Genomic DNA, 24,344 nt, shown 5'->3' on the forward strand with positions numbered 1-24,344 from the left:
TATTGTGTATGTATAGATCGTACGTATGATTATGTTATATATAATATTATGTGGATCATAACCATATATAAACCGTTTTGTTTGCTTACTCTTCGAATATACCTATTAGAGATGGTAACAATAATATATTTTGGAAATGTGTTGGTCTGTTGCCATCACATTGTTACATCATTGTTAAGTAACAATGTGTCAATAATCAAACAAATATCATTCACAAATCAAGATTAAATAATATATAGTAATAATAAGAAGAAGAACCTTTGCCATTGTGGATAAACAAACGAAATAAAAAGGCCCATAAATATACAATATTATTAATAAATATATTATAGTCATATAGATATATACAAAATATAGATAAATAAAACACGGATAGCGCGTAGTGTTTTCCGGTCCAAAGCTGTTGCCTATTAAAATCCAGATAAATTATTCGTTAAAAATATGATACCATTATAATATTACGACTTCACAACATTTGTCTGGTCGGTCATCGTGCCGTACTCATGTCTGTATCCGGTCGCCACCGATTCCGTGCACTCACACTGTACCCGGAATCGGAAACCAAGCTGCAGGATTGTCACTGCACGATACTTTTATTCCTTTAGAAAATCACCCGTAAAGTCTCTGCCATCAATAAATCACTATCACCATCGGTCATCGCTGAAATTTGTGAAATAGCAGGTTTGTGTTGTTGATGGCCTCGTCGGTACCGCTTTCGACTTTATTGCTGCTGTCTATCACGCCAGTAACATTATAGACGTTATTACTCTATCGGCCATTATATCATATAATCACGTGACAAAAGATGTCGAGCCATGGAAGTCTCTCACAGACCACAGTGATAAATGTACGTAACATTACGATCAGATTAATGCTTAATTTATTGTTTTTTAAATTATTATTATTAATATTTTAGTTAGTTTTGTATGCGTTGCACAACGAATCAATCGTTGCCTTCTCCGGTACAGGCTAAACGCGCGCCCTGTCGTCGTCGTCGTCGTCAGTCGTCAATCGTTCCTCCAAAGCTGCCGGGGCCCGTCGTGCCGCCAGAGGGTAAATCGCATCGACCACCGAACATTCGACTCCAGCAAACCCCCGTCGCGAGTGGTCGGAGAACGCGCGCAGGTGACTTACCGCCGCGCACCGTTCGTGCTCTTTCCAGTATCTTCCCTATCCATCATACGTCGCCGTCTTCCTATCCGACGTCTTCGGTAAGAGGGTGTAGCCGGTGTAGGGTTGGATGCCTGCTAATCGCCCCGGATGTAACACACGAACCGCAAAGCTCGCGGGACTCGTTTCCGCTCTGTCGAAAATCTTCGACGACAAGGAGCGATGAGTGGCATGCCGACCATGCCGGTCACACCCGGTTGAAGCTACCCGACCAAATTCCCAAGTGTTTCGGGCTTCTTCTCTCCTGCAGACCGGCATCGTGTCCATATCCTTCACGGCTTCACCTGCTCGTCAACACCAGCCAGTAAGTCGTCGGGCAACGAATTTTGTACTTTCGCCTGCTCGTCACCGCCAGCCAGTGAGTCTTCGGGCAACGCATCTTCTACTTTTGCCGGCACAATATCGGTATCCATATCCATCGCCTGCTCGTCACCGCCAGCCAGCTCATCGTCGGAAACGAAGATAGTCGTTTTTCGATCGAGTGTCAACTCGACCGACTGCACTGCCATTTCCGACGACGGCTCGTCTCCGCTGGACAACGGATGCAACAACAGATCATTCATCAAGCCTTGTACATTGTCATTAACGAAAGCTTTCAGTTCTTTTATGAATTCATCGATGTCTATATTTTGTGATGCAATTTTATCGTTGTACTGTTATGTCGTATTGTAATGTGATTGAAAGTGTGGAATGTGAACGGATAGTCCGGACTTAGAATCATAAATGAAATTTTATAATATTGTCCGATAAAGAGAAAATTGAAATCTTTTTTTAAATATAATATATTTCTTTCGATTTAACTCTAATAAATGACATATTGATATTTTTCCGATAAACAAAGTTTTTTTCAATTATTTTGTAATTTAATTTAAATAATGTATTGCTATATGTATAAAACATATATTATATTACGACTCTACAAGTCCAAACCATTTTACCATTTTTCTTAAATTCCGTTGTGGCATAAATAGCTCATAGCTGGAAGATGGAAAGATAAATGACAATCCATACACTCCTCATTACATCAAAAATATTTGAAAAAATTTCTAAATACATGACGAGATACGTCAGCAATTAGATGTATTACAATTTAATTTAAAATTGTATGGTTTTTATATTACTATTATTTTTTTTTTGTCTTCGCGCATCTTTTAATTACCAGTGAAAATTTTATAATATTACGTTTAAACTGTTTAAAGTATTGCAGGCATTGAATTAATTAATGTTGGTTTAGCCGTCAACTTTTCTGAAAATTAAAATTATTAAAGTAATAATATTTAGTTTAGTATTAATTTAATTTTAGTTATTAAATAATTTTTTTCTCAAATTATGTAGGTACTAGGTATAACTTGTTTTAACGTTTTAAAGTAATTATTAGACTTTTAATTGCTTCACCTTGTATACTTTTAAATGTCTTGTTTAAATTTATATTATGTGTATCAAAATAAAATTACATGCCTAAAATTGAACTGCAAAGAACCGAAAACCCTTTAAAACTAAAATTGGTCTTTTTTGATAGAAGTTTTATGACACTTTTAACACTTAACAGGTTCTTATTGATTTTAATAAATTTAATAAAACAGATTAATTTTATTAATTGCTTTTCGTAATCTCAAGCTGAGTTTACACTTAGGCCCGCCAACTAATATGTGCATAAGTATATAGAGTATAGACATTTAGGTACGATAGAGGCATAGAACTACCATTTCTATACAATAAGATATAGATAACTTAAATTTTATTTTTCGACTGATCAAATTATGAATCTTACAATTTTTTATAACACATAACCTACCCGGAATTTTGGCCAACTATTGAACATTAACATCTAGATCTAATAACAATTGGTATATGATAATTCCAACAAAGTATAGGTTGTGTTCTTATACACCATTAGTTCTGAAAGTTCTTATAATAATAATAATAATTTAATTCGGTCAAACAATATTGTTAAACAATCTGTAGAAATCCAAATGCAGAACTTAAATACAGTGGGTCAGAATAATTCACATGTGGCGCTGCACGCGGTATACATCAACCAACTGTGTATTGACATTGGTTAAAATGTAAAGCAATCACTAATCAGTATTGAAGAAGTAATTTTCTTGAAATGTATGTTATGACTTATAAGTTATAAGGTTATAACTATTTAAGTTTAATATAGGACATACAAATGTATTAAAATTAATTCCAGTCAAGTAACAATATTAATGAATATTTTCCATTTATTTTCTTCACCAAATTATCAAAGTTCTTTATATTTTATGTTATTTTCATTTTTTCTGTAATAACAACATTGATAATAATACATAACTTGTATGGATTGTACAGTTTTTAAGTAATGGAAGGTAGATGGACTACATAGTGAACATGTATTCATATACTTGTTTTACATCAACATAGGATAATGGTTTATATTTTGATAATAAATAAAATAAATAATTACTCAGTTAAATTTTTCAAAAAATATTTGTTTATAATCTGAAACTTATTTTATAATATTAAATACACAAAACATTATTTATTTTTGAACACAATATATTAGAACAATAAACGTTCACTTAATTTAAAAATAAGTTAAATTTTTTTTACAATAATATCGGAGTTATTTAAAACATATAATATGTATACTATTTACAGTTTAAAAATATAATTTTTCTTCTATTATTAATTGAATATAACATATTTTCATAAAACTTATTAAAATAATATATTAATTTTATTTGTATGCAATATTTTGAAAAAATAATTTAAAGAAAAAACTTTACAAGTTGGTAATTTACACATTAATTAGTATAGTGATTAAATTCATAAGGAAAGGACTTGATAATTTAAAATTAACCAATTTGAATTTACCAAATAAAATAAAATGTACATAAAATCAGTATTAACTACTTAATAGTATAGATTAATACTATAGATATATAACATAATGTCAATGTTATCATTTATCACTCATAATATTTATATATATTTGGATTTAACTCAGTAGTGATGCATGAAAGTAGGAGACAAGTAAATACTTATTTACCACTTCCTTCTACCACAATTATTGAGGAGAATCAAAATTAAAATAATGAGTGAAAAATAATTGTATAGGTGTAGTGTATCTAAAGTGTTATTTACTTCAATCTATGTAAATAGCAAATAGTTAGAATGTAATGATAATATTGTTGAACATTAATAGATACTAACCTATGGTACAATTAAAATATATATACACATTTTTTAGTAAACTAAAGACTTTCTTACACTTAGTATCATATTTACCTTAAAGCCGTTGTAGGTAACTAAAACTGGATTTAAATATATAAATACTCACGCTTTTCTATAAAATGATTTTTCAACTCCAAAAAAGCTCAATGTGGGATGACATTTTTATTTTTAGGCTAATTATGTTTATGGTATTTTAGAAACTAATGATTGTTATTTTAAAATAAATTTATATTCTTAAATCTCAATGTATAAATAAACAGATATTTATAGATATCTGCTAACTCCGTAAGCAAAATAAATAAGATAGGCATACAAATATACTATAATAAATTATTTACTTGAAGCATTTGGTTTTTTTTTTAATCTGTAAAAAAGAATAACATGAGAATTGTACATTTATAAAATTAATTTTATAATAATATAACTTACTTATGAGCTAATCTTGACTTGAGTGCACATGTAAATTTATTTGCAACTTTTTTATCTAATGTTGTTTTGTCTTCTAATACTTTTTTGCAATTTATAATTGTCATTGCCATTTCTTTACAGGTCATCTTAGGTGGGTCACGCTTCTTCTAAAATGATTAAAAATTTTTATTAGATATTTCATATAATAATCAAATTTTATTTTATTCAAACATATATAAATATATTTTTAATTACAGGAGGTGGAGTATTATCTGCATCAAAATCATCAATTAAATCAGATTCAGAAAGATCTTCCTCTTTTAGTATTTTCATGTTTAAGTGACCACCTAATATTTGAAGTAAAATTTTACTGTTATTCAAAACACAAAAATTCTAATAGTATACTCTGTCCAGCGAGAGAACGCGCCGCAGACCGACCAAAATCAGTTTTTCTGCGCATTCCCCAATGATACCCAGCCATAAGCAAACTAGTTTTGATAGCATGGTGACGTGGGGGGTTGCGCAGAATCGGCAAATTTTAACGCTGAACAGACTATAGATATCTGATAAATCTGTTAAATATTCATAAGTAAGTTAGTACATACTTTTATCATCTTTAATTTGATTAACCAATCCACCTCTTTTTTTACCATTAGTTTTTCGAAGCTTTGCATCTTGATCATGTAATCTAAATAAATTAAAGAAAATTAAAATATTAGGTATATAAGATATAACTTATTAAAATATTTTCTTTTTTCATATTAATATATCTAAGTAAGAAATGAAACTGTATCATATAACTAGTCTACAATTAACACTCAAATCTTCTCCCATTTAAATATTTTATAATTGTTTATTTTCTCAAATAAGTGATGAAATAGAGCTATAGTACGCCTGTCAACATTTTTAAGAGCAAATTACATTATAAAATTATTATGTACTCTCTCTCTCTCTCTCTCTTACTTTTTACAATGATTCTTTTCTTTTGCATATTTTAACAGTAAGTTTGTAGTAATATTCTGCACCCGAAACTTAAAAATTGAATTGGTTTATCAATAAATAAAAATGTTTGTCAGTTTCAAATCTACCAGTTTATTATCCTCTATTTACATATCTATAAAGAATAATATGGGTGCATTTATTACAATATTTATCTTATTACATTTTTTTGTACATTCAACTTTACTCTAATAAACAAAATGTGAAAATACATCAACCATTAAACACTAATTAATTGGGTAATTGAAGTATAAATAAAGCAATAAAAGGATAACATAAAACCCTCAAGCATTTTTAGTCAGTAATCTTAAACAACCGACAGAGGCAACTAAGCAACAATGGTCCCAATAACCAACATATTCTATATATTGTTATTAATAGACTTCAAAGGAAGTTCTTTAAATATTCAAATTTAATATTTAAATATGTATATTGCTAAACACTATTTTGCTTACTTTTTAATTAGTTTTCTAGCTAATTGATTAGCAAATTCTGTCCGTTCACCAGTACGTCGATTAGCCAAACGTTCTTGAATCAAGTTAGTTAACTCATCATTAGTGACAATTTGAGATGTCATGATCTTTTTTAAAAACCAATAATTAATTTTTTGTGTAAATTTAAATATATTGTAAATTATAAAAACATTAGTAGGTTACTTTTTTCTTTGATGGTCTGATGTATACGCCATCGACTAATTCGTCTTTCACTTTTGCTAAACTCATAGCCTTTTTTGAAGCCATTTAAAATATATTTTGAATTTTGATATATAAAATTTAAACTAGACCGTAGTTATTAAAGTTAAATTATTAACGTATATTATTAGTATTATAGTTGATAAAAATTGTTATTTGTTTTATGTTTAGAAATTTAAATATTTGTTAATAATTCTTTAATCTTTATCATGTCAATTTAATATTTATTTGTATGACATTATTGCATTGATTATACTTTATTGTGATAATATAATGGCCAATGAAATAACTTATTATTCATTTTGGAACATTAAATACCTATGAAAATATGAAATAGTTACAGCCCACAAAATATAATATAATCAGATTATAGATAATATTATATAATAGAATAAATAGATCAATAAATATTTTAATAATTATTAAAATAATTTTTTAATAAATAATAATATTATCTATAAATTGTTTGTGTATTGTTTATCTATTTGAATGTATTATAAATATATTTTTTACAGTGTGTCTCCACCGCAGATTTGACTATATATAGTTTAGTTTTAATAATAAAAAAATGTAAATACGTTATTAAACACAAATGGAATAAAAGTAAAAGAAAATCTAACTTTCAAATTATTATTTATTTTTACTTGGTTACTCTTAATATTAGTTTTTTGGTACACATAATTAGATGGGAAGCGAATACTCATTATTCGCCATTTTTTTTTATGAAGCAGCAGCTGCAACTGCTGCAAGCTTGCAACGTTATATACAATGCAATATGCATTATGCATCAGTTATACCACAGGATAATATGCAATTATGCAAAGTATAATATATTAAAAAATATCTAATAATTAATATGCCATATGACCACAATAGCAATAGCGCATAAACTAAAGTAATTTATTAAACTTTGAAGACCCTACTGCCCACTGATCTGCAAATAAGTAGCACGATTTAAGATTTATCTTTAAATTTTTCTTGAATATATCAGCTGTAATCGTAAGAACAATATGTGAACACTCACAAACTATATTTCTTGTTATTTTTTTATCGTTTGGTATATTTTTTTCTGTTAGGTATGATCGGAACAAAATACAAATTGAATATTAATCGTTCGCGCGCATTAGAGGATGGGATCTGTTGGTTGGAGACTTCCACGTACTTTGATCGGCTTATTTCATGATCTGAGGTTATACTTATAACCTAAATGTATATAGTAGAAATATCATACCACAATATCAACAACTAATGAAACGTAACGCGGCTGACTCCCACCATTTTTCAGTTCTTCCAGGTATTGCACTATTGCGTATCACAGCGAGCAGGCTGTGAAGATGTAATTTGTGTCAATTTTGTGATCATACCTCATGCCTATTAATTTTATCATGTTTAAAACCGCGTTATAAATTATAATTTTAAAACTTAAAACTGTTTATGACAATGACAGCAATAAGTTGAATTAAAGAATAATATAATAGACTTATTGGTGTTTGCCGTAGTTGGTGTTTTGGTGATACAAATTTCTTTATTCGATTAGTCGTCTTTGACATTGTACAATGTTAAACGCTCATAGTGTTTAGTGTTTACATTTTGTATTTTTGTATACAATTTCTTTCCAATTATGAATGACACGTCGTAGGTAGTAGCAAAATATGTTTGTATAGATGGTGCAGCTGCATGCCAGTATAGTGTATATACGTTGCCAAAGACAAACGTGTTTTAATTTTTAAAACAATAGTGATCTACAAAATTTGATACCTGAAACCTGATAAGGTTTATTATATTATTTTGAATATTTTACTGTTGCCTAAATATTAAATTAAATAAGAAACAACGTATTATTAATTTTTTTTTTATCGACTCTTTGGACATTGATTATTCATATCTGATGTTATTTTTTGTTATACCTTAACTGTAAGTTAAAACACGATTTCACTGGTTTGTCTTATAATCATACTTCATATCTTGTATTTTATAGATTGAGGAATTTCAATTCGTCAACTATCAATAGATTATTTCCTGAAGAGTCATAAACTCATAAGTCAAAGTAAGTTTGAAATTTAAATGTTCATATTGTATTTATTTCAAATTTGATATGAATATATGATATTGAATTAAATTATTCATTAAACTGTGTTTTTAGTTGACTGTTGAGAGTAAAACACTTAAATTGTCTTGTGATGGATTTTGCTGATGATGTTACCAATAATGACGAAATTGAAAAAAGGGTTAGAACCCTTTGGGTGGGTAATCTTCATCCGAAAGTGTCCAGCAGAGATATAGCCGAACTGTTTTACCAGGTAATTATAAAACATGTAAATTAACTTATAATTATACAGATTTAATTAAATCTTATTAATTGTTAGATTGGGAACAATTAAATAAAATTGTAACATTATACAAGATAAAATATTACTATAATATACACTTGTAGCTGGAAACAAGAGATAATTCAACTAACATAATCTTAATCAAATTTTAATTATGATATTTATCTACATATATTTATTTATTTTTGTGGCTTTGTTGTGATGATTGTATAATTTTTATTATTATCATGTATTTAAATAAATAAATCGATTATTTAATATCTGTAAAATTATAATTAACAAACTAATTTGTTCTTTACATTTCATTTATGATATGTGTTATGGCTAAAAATTAAATATCGGGTAGGTAATATACTATTACTAAAAATTATCTAACTTCCAACTACAAGAGGAATGTAAAATAATAGTTATCTTGTTTTTAATGTAACCTATTTAGGTATTAAGGTATATGCTAATATGGCAATATTATATTATCACGTTGTTATTTTAATATTATATTAGTTTTATGATTTTTTGTTAATTTTTCTATTTATAAACAAATATGTTGTTTTATTTTCTGTATGTTTAAATATTTAAAATTAAGTAAATGAATATGCACTTAAATATTAATTAGATTTTTTCTTTTGGTTGTTTTTAAGGTAGGGCCAGTTGAATATGTAGAATTTGCATATGACGAAAATGAAATATGTGAAAACTTTGCTTTGGTTGTGTTCAAATATTCAAGTTCAGTGGAAGATAGTTTAAAAATTTTTAAAGGCACTAAGTTGTATGGGTTGCCAATAATAACAAAAAATTACTCAAATCACTTTGAAGATCCAGTTTTTAATGAACAACTTAATTATTTTAAACAGTTAATTAAAGTCGAACAAAACTGTCAACCAAATAGTCCTACTGAATGTAAATGGATTGATCAAAGTTTAGATGAGAAAAACATTCCAGAAAGTCTGCCTCAACCACCTATGCATGAAGATCATAGTCATAGTAAAAATCATGATAATTATGATCGTAGAAGTAGTTCTAAAGTTAATTCAAGTAAATATAGACATCATACCCGTAATTCTAAACGCCAAAATTCAGTAAATAGTGGTGAATATTATCCAATCGATAAATCTCACCACAGTCAAAAACATTATAAAAATTCTGAACACAACAGCAGCTCTGGTTCAATGGAGATGTTTAACTATGAACGGGATTCATATTATAATAATCCAAATAATGATCGTAAACACCATGATCATACATCATTTAATCGAAAAGAAAGTGCATACCACAATCAGGAACCTATGTCTACGCATGAAAAACATTCTGGTAAAGATAATAATATGCTAGTGCGTGACCTAAGAGATACTATGTTTAGGAAACGTAATCGCTTAGATTCTAATTTTCATATTGATATGAATACTAATGCTGGATGTACGTCATTATTAGATCTCAGAGATACTATGTACAAAAATAAGAACAGTAGGGATCTTGGACAACAGAATTATGAATCAGATTCTAATAATCGATGGTCAGAAAGAAATCAGAACATACATGGTAATAGTTACTTAAACAAAGAACCTCGCAAAAATAACTATAATTCGGAGCGTTACAGTGAATCAAGTACTAAATATCAAAATAATTATGCTGATAGAAGTTATAACCAAGATAAATCAAACAATGGTATTCAAGAATATGGCAGTGAATTTCCTAATAATTATAATGATGGTTATAGACGCGACAAAAACTGGCGTAACAATAATAAGTACAACAATCCTCAGAACATGGAATCTAGCAGTCGTCAGCACAATTCTTACCATCCTTATAAACGAAACAATGAACACAGTGGTCATAACCGCAATAAAAGTCACAACAGAGGGGGTTCTGACCGATCAAGACATAATTATTATTCATAAAATTAATAAATTATTAATGTAATTTTATGAATAAGCTCATTGTACAATTTTGAAGTTAACTGTTAAGTATATATTTTTTTTTAAATTAAAATTACATTATATAAATATTTTTATATTTATCAAAATAATCAATTTGTACATTAATGTACCTGTTAGAAAAAGATCTCGAAACAGATTTATGATTATTCTATGTTCATTTAAAGTATATGCATCACATATATTATTATTTAGTAAATATTTAAACTTAAGTACAAAATCAATTTTTCAAAGTTAAAACTTGAACGATTGTTATAGTTCTTATTTTAAATTTTATTATAATAAAAAAATTCCGTGTAATGGAATATTTTTTTTTAAGTATATTTCTATAAAGTATATATAAAAAATTGTATTTTGTTTAATTTAACATTGTTGGTTAAAAATCTTACGATTTAATATAGAATATAAAAATAATAACCTAACATTTTATTTTAACATGTTTAGGTTTGATTAATTTTTAAAAAAATGAGTGAAGGTATTGGGTCACTTATCTTAGCCAGTATTGGGCATATTATAAGACTTTCATCTTAAATATAATTATAAATATTTTGTTTAAATGTATAAAACAGATATTATTTTTTTAAGCAATTTATATGTTTATTTGATTAAATTTTTAAAATAATTACTATTTGTTGGTTATAAATAACTAATTTAAAATCTTTCATCTTAAATAATTTTTTTATCACACAGTTATCACAAAATATACAGTTTCAAAAAGATCATAACTTACTTAAAAATAATAATATCAATAAAAGGCTACATGGGGCCCTGGATAATTATCTTACCTTTAAATTTTATAATAGGTCAGTTCACTCTAATATCAAAACTAACAGCATAATATTGAAAATGGTGAATGAAAATTTGGTATGTTGCACGTGTGTAAGACTGAGATAACACATGTGGGTTCTACGTCCTCTTAAGTATAACAAGGATTCATTGCCTACTTCTTTTCAATAAATTACTTAGGTCAATGTAAGTAAAGGCATGGAAAATTCCAGATTTTCTTTGTGAAAATGTTTTTTAGAGTTGATCTATTTATATTACTTTGTCTTGCAGATTACAATAAGTTTAAAAAAATATTTAACGCAGTGCTGACCTGTTGTTATCTCTAGATACAATAACAGAATTGAATTCTCAATAATTTCCGATAACCAATAAGTAGCAAATATTTGGTAAATATAAAAATAAAACAATTTCATTACATAGACCCTGAGGTGTCATATATTTTAATATTTATAAGTTATAAACATTCAATTTTAAACAAATAAGCCACTTGCTTAAATTAATAAATGGTAAATAAATATCTTTATATTATATAGCATTACTGCATTTTATTACTCTTTATTTTTCCAATCACAATTATAAAAAAATCATTTTATATATTATACAAAAAAAAAAAAAATTGATCAATTCATTATTAAAGCACAATCTTAAATACAATATATTTATTTAAACATGTATTTCTCTGAAAAGTAATTCATAAAAATAAGATTTGAAAAATAAATTAACATTTTTTATTCATTATTGATTTGAAGCAATTTTCACACATGAATTGTATTTACTAAAAATATTTAAAAACAGCTTAATAATATAAAAATATATATTTAAATTATATTTATATTTATTTACAAGTTAAACCATTAATCAAATAGTTTCACAAAGTATTAAAAAAAAATAAACTTTATAAAATAATAGTTACCAATTCAATGGTCATAGGAATCATCAAATGAAATTTTAAAAACATATCTTAATATTAAGAGTGTGATGTTATAGCATCATGAGGTTTTCCCATTTGTGTCAATACCTTATCAAGCCATTGTAAAGGTCCATGTAAATGTATCTCAATCCAACATGGTGTACTTGTTACATCTTGACGATGATAATCTGCCCCCCAGCCTTTTACAAATGACATACGTATTGTACACATTTTGGTTAATTCAAAAACTGCCTCAAACCCATGATTAACTGACTGTGATAAAAGTCCAGCAAATTCTTGATTGTTAAATATACGCAATGAACAACCTGGTGGTATTTTACATACTGTAGATGGATGAAAACCATGGTGTTGGTTACAATTACGTGATTGAACAAATATAGCAGAGTCAGATAAACATTCAGCAAAGACTTCACCTCCAACATAATACAGTTGAACACCTAAAACAAAATTAATTATAAATACTGAAATAGATTTATTTTGATAAACTAGAATAAAATATAGTAATACCTTTGCCTATATGTCGTCTAGTATTTTCAATAGTTGAATTGCGATTTACATTAGATAACTGACCAAGGCAAAATCGATTTAAATCATTTCTAGGGTTTGTAAAACCATCCACAACCACATGAGGTGAATGACATTGGTACACTTCACCTACTCTAGAATTGAGTTCGTAATATGCTATACTAGCCCAACAAGGTTGTTCCTGAAAAAAAAAGTAATAAGTATTAAACAATTTGTTATTATTCTTATAAGCAGTTTTAAATTATAGAATTACTGTTTAATACAATTTCTTGATTATTTATTTTAATAATGAATAATTTATAATAAGCATTTTACATTCATGACCAGGGAATAAATAAAAACTAAATAGGTTATATGTTCAATTTGTTATAATATTTAATTGTTATACTTATTTACTATTTATTTGTTTTTATAGTCAAATGGTTCAAATGTAATTAAATAATTTACTAACAAAAAATATATCTATTTATATTTCAAATTTTTAATCAATAATATTTGTTTTTATTTTAATATTAATAACTAAAACTATCATAGCTTAAAATATTTATACATAGCCTCTAAATAATAATAATTAATTAATAATAAAAAAACATATATTACTTGATAGACTATTGGAATACCATCAAGATCTTCTAAATTGGTATTTTTATCGATATTATTTATTTTGTTTGGATCATCTGCTGAAGAAAATGAAGTATTCTCTGAAATATTTATAAGTTAAAATAAGGTCTATATAATCATTTAGCTTTTGTTCTAAAATACTCTACCAATTAGAGAAGTATCCGAAAAAGGATTAATGTTATTTGTAGAAGAAATTTGATTAGAAACATTAGTTGTAGTTTGATTAGTAGTTAATACACTTTCAGGGAATCCATCAGTATTCATTGATACATTAATTGGCATTCCAACATCAATTGGTGGCTGATATTGCTGCAATGTCTGTTGTGGAGCATACTCACTTTGACGAGGAACTAGTACTGGCGGTAAAACTATCAAATAAAAAATGTTTATAAATTCATTAATAAATATTGTGTACTTTATGATTTTACCCGGACTTTCAACTCTTTGATAGTGGTATGGATTTATGCAAACATCTTTTTGTTTAGCAGAGAATGGAAATTGACAGTGATCAACTGCTTTAAGCTCATGGTGTGACTGAAGATCAGGCCATCGCCATACTCTGCAGTATATAACATGAGGTAAACCTTTTCTGTGAGATACCTAAGATTACAAGCTTTTAATACAAGTTTATGATTGTAAATAAACATAAAATAATATGTTCTTACTTGCAATCTACCATCAAGACTTCTAGGTATAGTAACACATTTACTTGGTTGTCCAGGTGAACTTAGAGCTTTTTGTAAATCTTCAGTTGCCCCTTTCGTTTTTTTTAACTTTTTCATCAGTGCATCCACAGCTTTTTCAGCCCATTTTTCTTCTTCATCTCCTTGTTTCCACCCTAGTAGTTTTTTTACAGATGGGCTGGTAAATGAAAATAAACTATTCAAAGCACCTCCTGTTGTATCCATTTCTTCAACCATTATTACTACCTATTTAAGCAGTAAAATACACATATTATACATATTAAATTCTATGTGCACTATTTGCTTGTCATACATTTAAATATTTAATAAATTATAAATTTAATATATATCTATATGTAAATAGGTAAGTTATAAGTAATTAGTATAAAATAACAAATACAAATAATTAATTGCATATAAAGTTCCTAACAATACTTACTAAGTTTAATAGGTACTTGGTTTATAAATCTACAATGTATAATATTAGTTTATGTACTCCTAAACGTGTATAAATAATTTATATATTTATGTTTTTTATTTATTTATTATACATATTACTGTGTAAATAAATAAATTACAAATAAGTTAATACACTTCACTATTTATATACCTATATGTTTTAGCTTTAAAAGTGAATATTATTCATTGAGCAAATATTCAAAAAACAATAGTTTGAAATCCGGCATTGAATATTGTAATAGTTTTCAAGTTTTACAGTGTAGAATGACGGAATTAGCGCGTGCGCATTTTTTAAATATTATAAAATCGATAATTATATGCACTATAACATCGATAATGTATTGATTTTTTACTACACGCATGCGCAGTACAGGACAGGATAGCTGATAAAAATTATAATTATAAACATGTATATATCTATAATATACATGTGTTAACTGTTAAGGAGTACTGTTCAGAATGTTCCGTCGTTTTGGGATGCCGATAACAGCAACACTTTTAAACAGAAAATAGTTTTTTTTTCTACTTATAGGCTTTAACCAATATAAGTACACTATAGGTACCTATTTTAAAACACATAATTGTATTTTGTATGATTTGTAATAATTTTTTTTAACATTAATTATTATATTACGTATAAATCTGTATTAGTTAACAGTAGAGAGCTATAATTATAGAGCCTTAGTTAACAGTAAATTTAAGTGAAGTGCCATTGGGAGACATGCATAGGATGATGACTTGTCAAAGAGGCCTTCCATTGATAAAACTTCAGATAGTAGTTATAGTCATAAATTGAATATTTATTCAATTAATAAATCTTGGCATCAATTAAATTTTAGACACCTTCAGAAGGTTATTTTGCAGTAACTTAAAGATTTTAATGACTAAGAAGTGTGAAGATTTCAGCTGTGAAGACTAATACAATTTTGGACAGTTTGATAGAGTACTTGATGAAGTGATCTTATTGATATAGACCTTAAGAAATGGTGATCTTAAGTATTTAATGGAGATATTCTATCTAAAAAGTTTGGATACAAATTTGCTATTAGAATATGAAGATTTGGTTAAGTCTTAAGTTGAATTCTGTTAGTCAATATGAGTTTCTGTAGTAGTGTGCAGAAGGCAATATTATTATAAATACGTAGATGTTTGAATATGAAAAAAAATTTTTATCAAATTTGAATACTTTTCGTTTTTTATTAATATATTATGCATTAAAACATAATTTTTATCATAACCTATCTATTTTAGAAATCTCTAATCTGCATTTTTTATATGATTGCAAGGTATTAATTAATTATAAAATGAATATAAATATATATAAAGTATTAATGATTATTTAATTAGATTTTTTCTTTTTATTCCTGGCAATTATAATTAAATAACTTCTTACAAAATATAAATATGTACATTTATTTTAATATGTATTTAACTAGTTAATAAATGTTTTAATTAAATTTATTTGTAATTTTAGTATAGGACTGAAATAATAAATATGGATATTCAATCAGTAGATTCTAGTCGTAGTCGATCAACTAATCGGAATGAAACCATTTCATATCAACATTTTCTTGATATGGAAACCCTATGTGATCGATTAATACTGTTAGATTATGAAACTTATGTGGTGAAGTCATTGAAAATGAGACCAATTAATAGGTAAATTAAATGAGTTTTAATTAATAAATATTCATCTTTAATTAAATAATTACTAATATAATTAATAATGTATTAGACATTATTTTGCTTTACAAACTAGTTCTGGAGAACAGTTTTACATGTTTGTATCTTTAGCCATATGGCTGTTAAGCAAACTTGGTAAAGATTTAAAACAGCCGCAAGAATATGATGACCCGAATTCAACAGTTAACAGTATACTAGAATCGTCTGCACAATTAGTATGACATTTATTGAACTATTGGAAAATATTCATAAAAATAAACATTTTTTTTTTTAGGAATTATCTGTTGATTTTCCCGTCAATCAATTAAAACAAGGTTTTGGAAAGCATGTCATTGACATTTTAAATGGACTTGCAAATTTAGCTTTAAAAAAAAATGAATTCACCTACAAAAAGTAAAAAAATAATATTTTAAAATGAAAAAATTACTTGAATAGTAACTTTATTTTTTAGGCCAATATTTCCAGTTGAAAAAGAAGAAATAGAAGAATTACCTGAAAATAATGCAGAACTTTTATTGGAACATGTTGAAGAAGAAATGGTCTGGACTGACTCTGATTCTGATGAAGAAAATATGCCTAATGTTAATGATTTAACTGTTTTAAATAGGGTAAATAATAAATATTTTGAAACTTAATATAAATTACTACGAAAATATTGATTCCAGAATAAAAGACCAACCTCTTTTAAAACAAATGAAAATTTAAAAATTTCATCTACTAATAAAGAAGAATGGAACCTAGAATTAGAACAAGTACTTCCTTCATTACGAGTAACAATCAAACTAGGTATTTAATTAGATCCTAACAAATAAATAACTTTAGTTGTATCTCATTAAATGTTAAAAAATGTAACTTAAGAATATTTAGTTTAATTTTAATTTTCATAGTATTTAAATTATTATAAATTCTTAATTTATATTTTTTTAAATAGTCTTTTAATATTTGCTTAAATGCTTAAAATAATTTTTACTTTAAAAAGTACATGTCATCAATTATAATAAATAATAATAAGTTTAGTAATCGTCAATGTTCTCGTATTTTTATTTTTTGATTCTAATTGAACGATGAATGTAGTGTATGTGATAAGTTGTCGATAAAATGCTTTTATTTTCAACTTTGAGGGTGGTTTTGGATACAAAATTATATCTAATCGAAATAAAAAAATCCAAGTACTTTTTTTCATAATTGGGGAATACAAATTAATTAAAAATAAAAATGTTTATACTTAAGTGACCGCTATACCAGCATTTGTTTTCTCCATCTATTTCCCACATAATATAGAAACACAAATACTCTGTATTTCCACGATTACGAGTCCCTAGTTTAGTTTAGGGCAAAAGCACTTATTATATATTTTATAATAAAGAGTATTTCCTGTGCATTGACCGGATAGATTTTTAATATTTACATTTTTTATAAATATAAGTATGTTTTAATTTAAAATAATTTCGATTATTTTTAACCAATGATAACTTATTCAAAAATGTAAATATTACAAATCTATCCAGTCAATGCACAGGAAATACTCTTCTTTATAAAATATATAATAGGTGCTTTTTCCTTAAATTGAACCAGAGATTCGTAATCGTGGAAATACGGAGTATCTTAATTCCTATATTATGTGGGAGATAGATAGAGAAAACAAATGCAGGTGTAGTGGCCCCTTAACCAAATTTTGACTAAATTGATTTCTTTATTTTGTTGGAATTTAAGAACCGTTTTTCGTGTTTAATAATATTTCATTGTCATTAGTAGTGATCTACTCGACACCTAACGTACAGTAAAGCAGTACCACTTGTTTACTTTTTTTATTAAATCTAAACAATTAATTATTTATTCCATTTAAAATCAGCTTAGAAAGTTATAATTTATATTTAGATTGTTCAATGATAAATTTTATATTATGTTTGAATTGATTCTTGAATTTGTATTTGTTAAATTTAATATTTTAAATAAAATTAGATTATAAAGATTGGCGAACAAGTTTGAAACAAATGAAGGAACATAAACTTATGATGAATGCATCCATAGAAAAAGTCAAACCTCTTTTGACCAATCTTTGTAGTACACTAGGAGAAACTATGGAGAAAGTTTATAGTAGAGAACAATATTTGAATAGTTCTTTAGACAACCTTTTAATAGAATACCGTAATTCTCAGGTATAAATTTAAAAAAAGATATCTTAGTAAACTTAATTTGTAATAACTGAAAGTATAATTTTATTCTTTTACTATTTAGGATGAACTGGCTCGAGTTAATGAACATTATAAACTTTTAAGTAATGGTATTGTAGAACGACAAGATACATTATTAAAAATAACTGAACAATTAGATATTGTAAAACAAGAAATGGACGAAAGAGGATCAAGTATGACAGATGGAAGTAAGTATACTAACTACTACCTACCATAGGGCATAGACTATGATAAATTCATGTTATTTTAATACATAATTATAATATTCAATGATAGCACCACTAATCAATATCAAAAAAGCAATAGCAACTATTAAGTCAGATATTATGGAAATGGATGTTCGTATTGGTGTATTGCAACATGGATATTTTATGTCTAAAGTACACGAAAAATCTGTTATTCAAGATCCTATGATAAGGCCAATATTTCCTAGAACTGTGTTGTAATAATATTACATACCTACATTTATTCCTTGTTTTACTTTTAAATTAATTCGTAAATATTTAAATTTTATGTCTTTATAATACATACATTTTGTAAATTATGTTTACATTAATATTTTTTTATTTCATAATTAAGCAAGATGTTTTATACACCTATTATAAATTAAGTGCAATAAAACACATTTCTATATAATAAAAATATAATATAATATAGTAATATTGTGAGATTTATACTTATGTTAACTCCTTACAAAAGATCTGCAAATTATCACTGGATAAGGAATTAACTCAAATCTGAGTCTCACATCTCATGCATATATAAAATTGATAGGATCTTATTATATGTTATATACTTATATAAAATAATGTGGTGAAAGGAGATTCTTTTAAAACAATAAAATTCATAATATTTACATGTAAATGCTTTTAGAGTCCATAAATAATATTTTTTTGAATTATAACAAAATAATTAACATTGTTATTTATCATATAAATATGCAATTTCATACAAATTTTAACTTCAAATGTCTAAAAAAAATTGTTTTTTTTTTTATTTTAATTTCAGTATGATCTTCTTGTCTTAAAAGGGACATTGTATTCATTTTTCAAACTTTAGTTATAAAATTTGAAAATGTTATATATTTTTTACTACAAAATACTCATAGTTCATAAAATGTAGTGATTTTGATAAATTTCGTCAAAATTTGAACTTCAAATGTTTGTAAAAAAAGAATTGTACTTATGTATTTTTAATATTTTTATACATATACCTAGGTATTATAATAACTTTTGTGGAATCTTGTACTGTTGTCAAGAATTTTGACTAAGCAAATTTTTTTATTAAATTTAAAAAAAACGAAACTAAAAAAAGTTGAATAATTTAATTGTTTATAAATAGTTCAAGTAAGTCAAAATATTTTGAAAACTTTGCCATGTATATTGTATAGTAAATAATTATTCATTTATTATTATTTTATGCCATATTGCCATACGTCTTTTACAATATAGTAATAATGAATACAGGTAAATATATTTATAGATAGGTAAATATATATATAAAATAGATAACAAAAAAAAAAATAGTTTTTAAATTAAAATATATAATATTAAATAACAAGCTCTTAATTGTTAACATTGATATTAATGTTGATAATAAGAAGGAGAAAAACAAAGTAAATAATTTAATAATGTTTATGTATATGTATATATTTATATTATAAAAATACAACAAAATAGAAACCTATATGAGAGGTCTATTATAACTTATTGCTTGACTGTTAACAAGAAACATAGCTTTCCTCAAAGGGTCATCTTCTAAACAATTTTTTCTGACTGGAATTAAGTAATAGGGGCAAACATTTGGTGAACATTTCTAATATCGACCATTATTCGTTTTGAATGACAATAAAGTATAAAATATTATTTGATGAGAAATAGTTATTTTATATTTCAGTAAATATTTATCTAAATTAAGATATAGAAAAAAAACTAAACGAAATTTCAAATTTCAAATGTCTATCAATAGCTCAAATAGAGTCAAAATATTTAAATAATTATATTATGTGTATGAAATGGTAACATATTAACATGAATATTTGGTAAAAGCATTGATTTTACTATTTTAGAATATAATATATATACCTATTATATAATAGTATATTATAAAATCAATGGTAAAAGGTTCAAGTATCTATAGTTAACATTTTTGGGTTACAAAAAAAAAATCGATATTTGATTCTATATTATATGTAAAATAGTAAAATACTATAGGTATAGGCTATACCTGGTATAGGTAGATATATGTCTGTTTTAGTGCCTGAATTTTAACTGCAGTGCGTCAGTAATAATGTATACCTAAGCATTTTGTATTTGTATTTACGACGATTGAAATCAAAAAAAATAGTAGATAGATTAGTATTTATGTTAATTTTGTTTTATATATATAATGCATATATATAACAATCAGGTCTAGTGTTAGTGGTTGGGGGGGGGGGGGGGGTAGTCACAAGTGGGGCAAATGTCCAGGGCCTCGCGCTTATGGAAGAACATTAAAAATGCATATTGGCAGGAAATAACTAAAATGTATACTTGTACTACCCATCTATGTATATTTTCGTTACCTAAATAATAATCGTATATTCGCGCGCGTTATTTATCATTTATCATTTACAATAATTTAATCTAGTGGATATTTAAGCGTATTTACAATTTTAAAATTTTGAATTTTACTACTATAAGTTCTGATGATTTAAGTGATAATGTATTAATGTCGAAAATAATTTCTAGATGTCTTATTTAAATGTAATGGCACCGATAGCTGCAGATGAGGCATTTATCTGCAATTAATCAAAAATTTACGCAAGTTAAAATCTCTAACGACGATTTTGGCTTTTTGTATAAGTATAACATTAGTACACTTATTATCGAATTTTGGTTTAAAAAATACTATTATTAACACTTATTATTAAAAAAACTGATTTAAGGGCTATCTGAAAAACAGAAAACAAATAGTTAAAATTAATGACATCATGGGTGAGGATATGAGAATTAATTGTGGAGTACCACAGGGACAGGGTAGGTAGTGTGTTAGGTCCATTATTGTTTATCTTATACATTAATTCTATATGATATATACTGATATACAAATTGATGGTCAAATAGTAACATACGCGGATGACACGTCACACGTGTCTACTGTTTTCATATGATACGTGGTATGAAGTTCGTACAATAGCTATATCTACAAGATTTAAAAAATGTAATAAACTAAGTACTTAAATCACAGAAAACTAACAATCAATTACAAAAAAACAAACTTTATAAATTTTACAATAAATAAGGATGATAAAAGTTTTGATAAATTAGAATTTAATATTTATGATAATTTTGATTCTTATAATGTTCTAATATATCAAAAAATATATAGAGTTTCTAGTATTAGATACTTATTACTTATTAGGTTTAACATTTGATAAAAACATGAAATGGAACTCAATAACTCATGTAAATAATATTGTGATGCGTATGCGTTTATTATCGTTCAGCTTTTAGTGCTTTTACAAACTACATTACTACTGCCATTTCTAGTTTCTAACAATACAAACTATATTCGTGTAATTTATTTATCACTATTTCAGGCAATTTTCCAATATGGTTTATTAGTTTGGGGGGGGGGGCTGAACCAAAATGCGTCTAGACCACTACAACTTTTACAAAGAAAAATTGTTAGGATATGTTTAAGTAAAAATACGTTAATTGGTTCAACTAAAAAATATTTTAAGTTATTAGATGTGTTACCATTTGAATCTGTTTATAAGAAAATAGTTATTGTATATATATACAATTAAAAACTTTAAACCGTATCTGGATATGAAAAAGGTAATAATAATTAAAAGAGAAAATAGAGCATTTGATGTGAGAATGGAGTATTCTAGAAAAGCGTTTGGTCAAAAATTCATAGACTAGGTCCAAAAAACTCCAACTTAATGCCACTAAATATAAAAAGGGAAATATTTTTTACAGAAGGAAATCGTATAATTAGGAATGAAAAAAAAATTCAGATTTGGTTATTTTTAATACTTGATTAAATAATAAGGAACTATATTTAACTGTTGTAATTTATGATTAGTTATAACTTTATAAGTATTCAAATTGTATGTATTACTACTTTTATTTTATTCTATTTATATATATTTTATATATATATATACATAGGTATTACATTTGTAACATTTGTTCTTTGTATTAGGTACTCAATTCTTGTCAGTTTTTTCTACTTATAAATAAATTATTCACAATATGTTATATCTTATATATAACTCTCTACCACCACCAGAAGCATATGCTTAAAGGTGGTAGATATTTTATTTAAATATTATTTAAATAAAATTACTTACTAAACAAAAACTTCAAACAATAGCCAATGAAGATATGAAACTAAAAAAAACAGCTTAAATTTGCAAAATTATATGAAAAGTAAGTATTTTGAAATGCAATTGATAAATATCGGTAGCCGGTAGGTATTAAACTACTAATATAGACATATACCTATAGTACACACACTATACGAATACTAACTTTTTTAAAAACGATTTAGGTACATTTCTTAATATTGAAATATCTCTACGAATATTATTAACATTTAATAACATCACATCAGTAACTTCAGCGTATGTCTGTAGAGTATAGACTATAAACTATAGAGAAGTTTTTCCAAACTCAAAATAATTAAAAACTACCTAATACCTTAGAAACACAAAAAAGACTAACTGCTTTGGTTACAATAGCCATATAAAAAGAATAGTAGCAAACATATTGGATTTTAAAAATATTACAGAATTGGTCGCGTCCCAAGAAGTCAAGGAAGACAATTTTTTCTTTGTTTAATTTAAAATTTGAAATTATTATATTAATAATGAGTAATAGATAATAATCAAATAGGTAACAAGGTAACAAATTTATACATTTATATAAATATAAAATATTGTTCTGATGTGTTTATATATGTATAATATTGTATGCGTATATGATCATAACTAATTGAAGAACCATTTTATAAAACATTAATCATAATATTGTATAGAATTTGTAGAGTATGTTCTACCCAAAATAAATCAAGAAAAATTGGACAAGAATTTAGAGTAAAAAGTAAAAAAAATAAAGGTCAGCACCTATACAAAAAATTATTTTAAAAAACGGGGTAAGACCGTAAGGGCTTATAGCATTTATAATTTGCACGCAAGGGCGAATCCAGGGGGGACACTGGGTGCAAGTGCCACCCCCGTTGGAAAAAAATAATACATATTAACAAACATAAATTTGTATCATATTGTTTTTTTTGTGGGGGGGCTATATCTATATTATATAATTTTTCTTATAAAGTGCCCTGACCGTAAATACATGCTGGATCCGCCCTTGTTTGCACGAGACTCGCACTACGTAACATCGGCTCTGAACACAACGAAATTCCGTTTTTTAATATTATAAATCGTACTAGGTAATCAATATTATATACACTCCAGTGAAGCGTTTAAAAAAATTATTGTTTTTCTAATATCAGTGACAGTTTAATTAGTATAATAGGTACACTACAATATAATCAACAAGAATGGATGGATAGGTAACTACCGAATAGGCACGTTTTTACGTGATATGTAGGTCGTATTACTATATACACAATATACAGGTACCTATTAAAAGTAAACAACGTATTGTAATAATAATAAAACAATATAGGTGTACTGTGTGTAGGTATAATAGTCATGCATTCAGG

General features: G+C 26.3%; 4 protein-coding genes across 6 annotated transcripts; 2 read left to right on the forward strand and 2 right to left on the reverse strand.

Moving 5' to 3' along the window:
• Positions 1 to 4,139: 4,139 nt before the first annotated feature.
• LOC132930654 (uncharacterized) lies at positions 4,140 to 6,707 on the reverse strand. Its single transcript, XM_060996636.1, has 6 exons — positions 6,450 to 6,707; positions 6,249 to 6,373; positions 5,400 to 5,482; positions 5,050 to 5,141; positions 4,816 to 4,961; positions 4,140 to 4,750 (listed from the first exon to the last, which is right to left on the reverse strand). Exons 1-6 carry the CDS (start codon positions 6,531 to 6,533, stop codon positions 4,717 to 4,719), a joined length of 564 nt encoding a protein of 187 aa, XP_060852619.1. The 5' UTR covers positions 6,534 to 6,707; the 3' UTR covers positions 4,140 to 4,716.
• Positions 6,708 to 7,512: 805 nt separating this feature from the next.
• On the forward strand, positions 7,513 to 10,838 carry LOC132928987 (GATA zinc finger domain-containing protein 14-like). Of its 2 annotated transcripts, none has more exons than XM_060993982.1 (4): positions 7,513 to 7,779; positions 8,464 to 8,532; positions 8,629 to 8,785; positions 9,454 to 10,838. In XM_060993982.1, exons 3-4 carry the CDS (start codon positions 8,666 to 8,668, stop codon positions 10,708 to 10,710), a joined length of 1,377 nt encoding a protein of 458 aa, XP_060849965.1. In that variant the 5' UTR covers positions 7,513 to 7,779; positions 8,464 to 8,532; positions 8,629 to 8,665; the 3' UTR covers positions 10,711 to 10,838. The 2 variants fall into 2 exon arrangements, with proteins under 2 accessions (XP_060849965.1, XP_060849964.1); XM_060993981.1 differs by lacking the exon at positions 7,513 to 7,779 and adding an exon at positions 7,786 to 8,399.
• Positions 10,839 to 12,406: 1,568 nt separating this feature from the next.
• LOC132928988 (protein mothers against dpp-like) lies at positions 12,407 to 15,017 on the reverse strand. 2 transcript variants are annotated; one of them, XM_060993984.1, is made up of 7 exons: positions 14,903 to 15,017; positions 14,275 to 14,538; positions 14,038 to 14,209; positions 13,756 to 13,977; positions 13,589 to 13,689; positions 12,971 to 13,169; positions 12,407 to 12,900 (listed from the first exon to the last, which is right to left on the reverse strand). In XM_060993984.1, exons 2-7 carry the CDS (start codon positions 14,527 to 14,529, stop codon positions 12,500 to 12,502), a joined length of 1,350 nt encoding a protein of 449 aa, XP_060849967.1. In that variant the 5' UTR covers positions 14,530 to 14,538; positions 14,903 to 15,017; the 3' UTR covers positions 12,407 to 12,499. The 2 variants fall into 2 exon arrangements, with proteins under 2 accessions (XP_060849967.1, XP_060849966.1); XM_060993983.1 differs by having other exon boundaries at positions 14,732 to 15,011.
• Positions 15,018 to 16,225: 1,208 nt separating this feature from the next.
• Positions 16,226 to 19,179, forward strand: LOC132928986 (intraflagellar transport protein 57 homolog). The gene is made up of 8 exons (XM_060993980.1): positions 16,226 to 16,410; positions 16,487 to 16,649; positions 16,709 to 16,827; positions 16,886 to 17,042; positions 17,100 to 17,220; positions 18,397 to 18,593; positions 18,673 to 18,817; positions 18,906 to 19,179. The coding sequence occupies exons 1-8, from the start codon at positions 16,247 to 16,249 to the stop codon at positions 19,073 to 19,075; spliced, it is 1,236 nt and encodes a 411-aa protein (XP_060849963.1). The 5' UTR covers positions 16,226 to 16,246; the 3' UTR covers positions 19,076 to 19,179.
• The last annotated feature ends 5,165 nt before the right edge of the window (positions 19,180 to 24,344 follow it).

The sequence above is a fragment of the Rhopalosiphum padi genome, chromosome 4, assembly GCF_020882245.1.
Source record: "Rhopalosiphum padi isolate XX-2018 chromosome 4, ASM2088224v1, whole genome shotgun sequence".
NCBI lineage: Eukaryota > Metazoa > Arthropoda > Insecta > Hemiptera > Aphididae > Rhopalosiphum > Rhopalosiphum padi.

Excerpts from the sequence above, each read along its gene's own strand:
- LOC132928986 (XM_060993980.1), top strand. The coding sequence starts at position 16,247 with ATGGATATTCAATCAGTAGATTCTAGTCGTAGTCGATCAACTAATCGG. Across the intron at positions 17,043-17,099 it reads ATTTAACTGTTTTAAATAGG|AATAAAAGACCAACCTCTTT; the intron begins GTAAATAATAAA and ends TATTGATTCCAG. Across the intron at positions 18,594-18,672 it reads TAGAATACCGTAATTCTCAG|GATGAACTGGCTCGAGTTAA; the intron begins GTATAAATTTAA and ends TTTACTATTTAG.
- LOC132928988 (XM_060993984.1), bottom strand. The coding sequence starts at position 14,529 with ATGGTTGAAGAAATGGATACAACAGGAGGTGCTTTGAATAGTTTATTT. Across the intron at positions 13,690-13,755 it reads TTCGGATACTTCTCTAATTG|AGAATACTTCATTTTCTTCA; the intron begins GTAGAGTATTTT and ends TAAATATTTCAG. Across the intron at positions 12,901-12,970 it reads TAGACGACATATAGGCAAAG|GTGTTCAACTGTATTATGTT; the intron begins GTATTACTATAT and ends ATTTTGTTTTAG.
- LOC132928987 (XM_060993982.1), top strand. The coding sequence starts at position 8,666 with ATGGATTTTGCTGATGATGTTACCAATAATGACGAAATTGAAAAAAGG. Across the intron at positions 8,786-9,453 it reads TAGCCGAACTGTTTTACCAG|GTAGGGCCAGTTGAATATGT; the intron begins GTAATTATAAAA and ends GTTGTTTTTAAG.
- LOC132930654 (XM_060996636.1), bottom strand. The coding sequence starts at position 6,533 with ATGGCTTCAAAAAAGGCTATGAGTTTAGCAAAAGTGAAAGACGAATTA. Across the intron at positions 5,483-6,248 it reads GCTAGAAAACTAATTAAAAA|ATTACATGATCAAGATGCAA; the intron begins GTAAGCAAAATA and ends TAATTTATTTAG. Across the intron at positions 4,751-4,815 it reads AAGTCAAGATTAGCTCATAA|ATTAAAAAAAAAACCAAATG; the intron begins GTAAGTTATATT and ends TCTTTTTTACAG.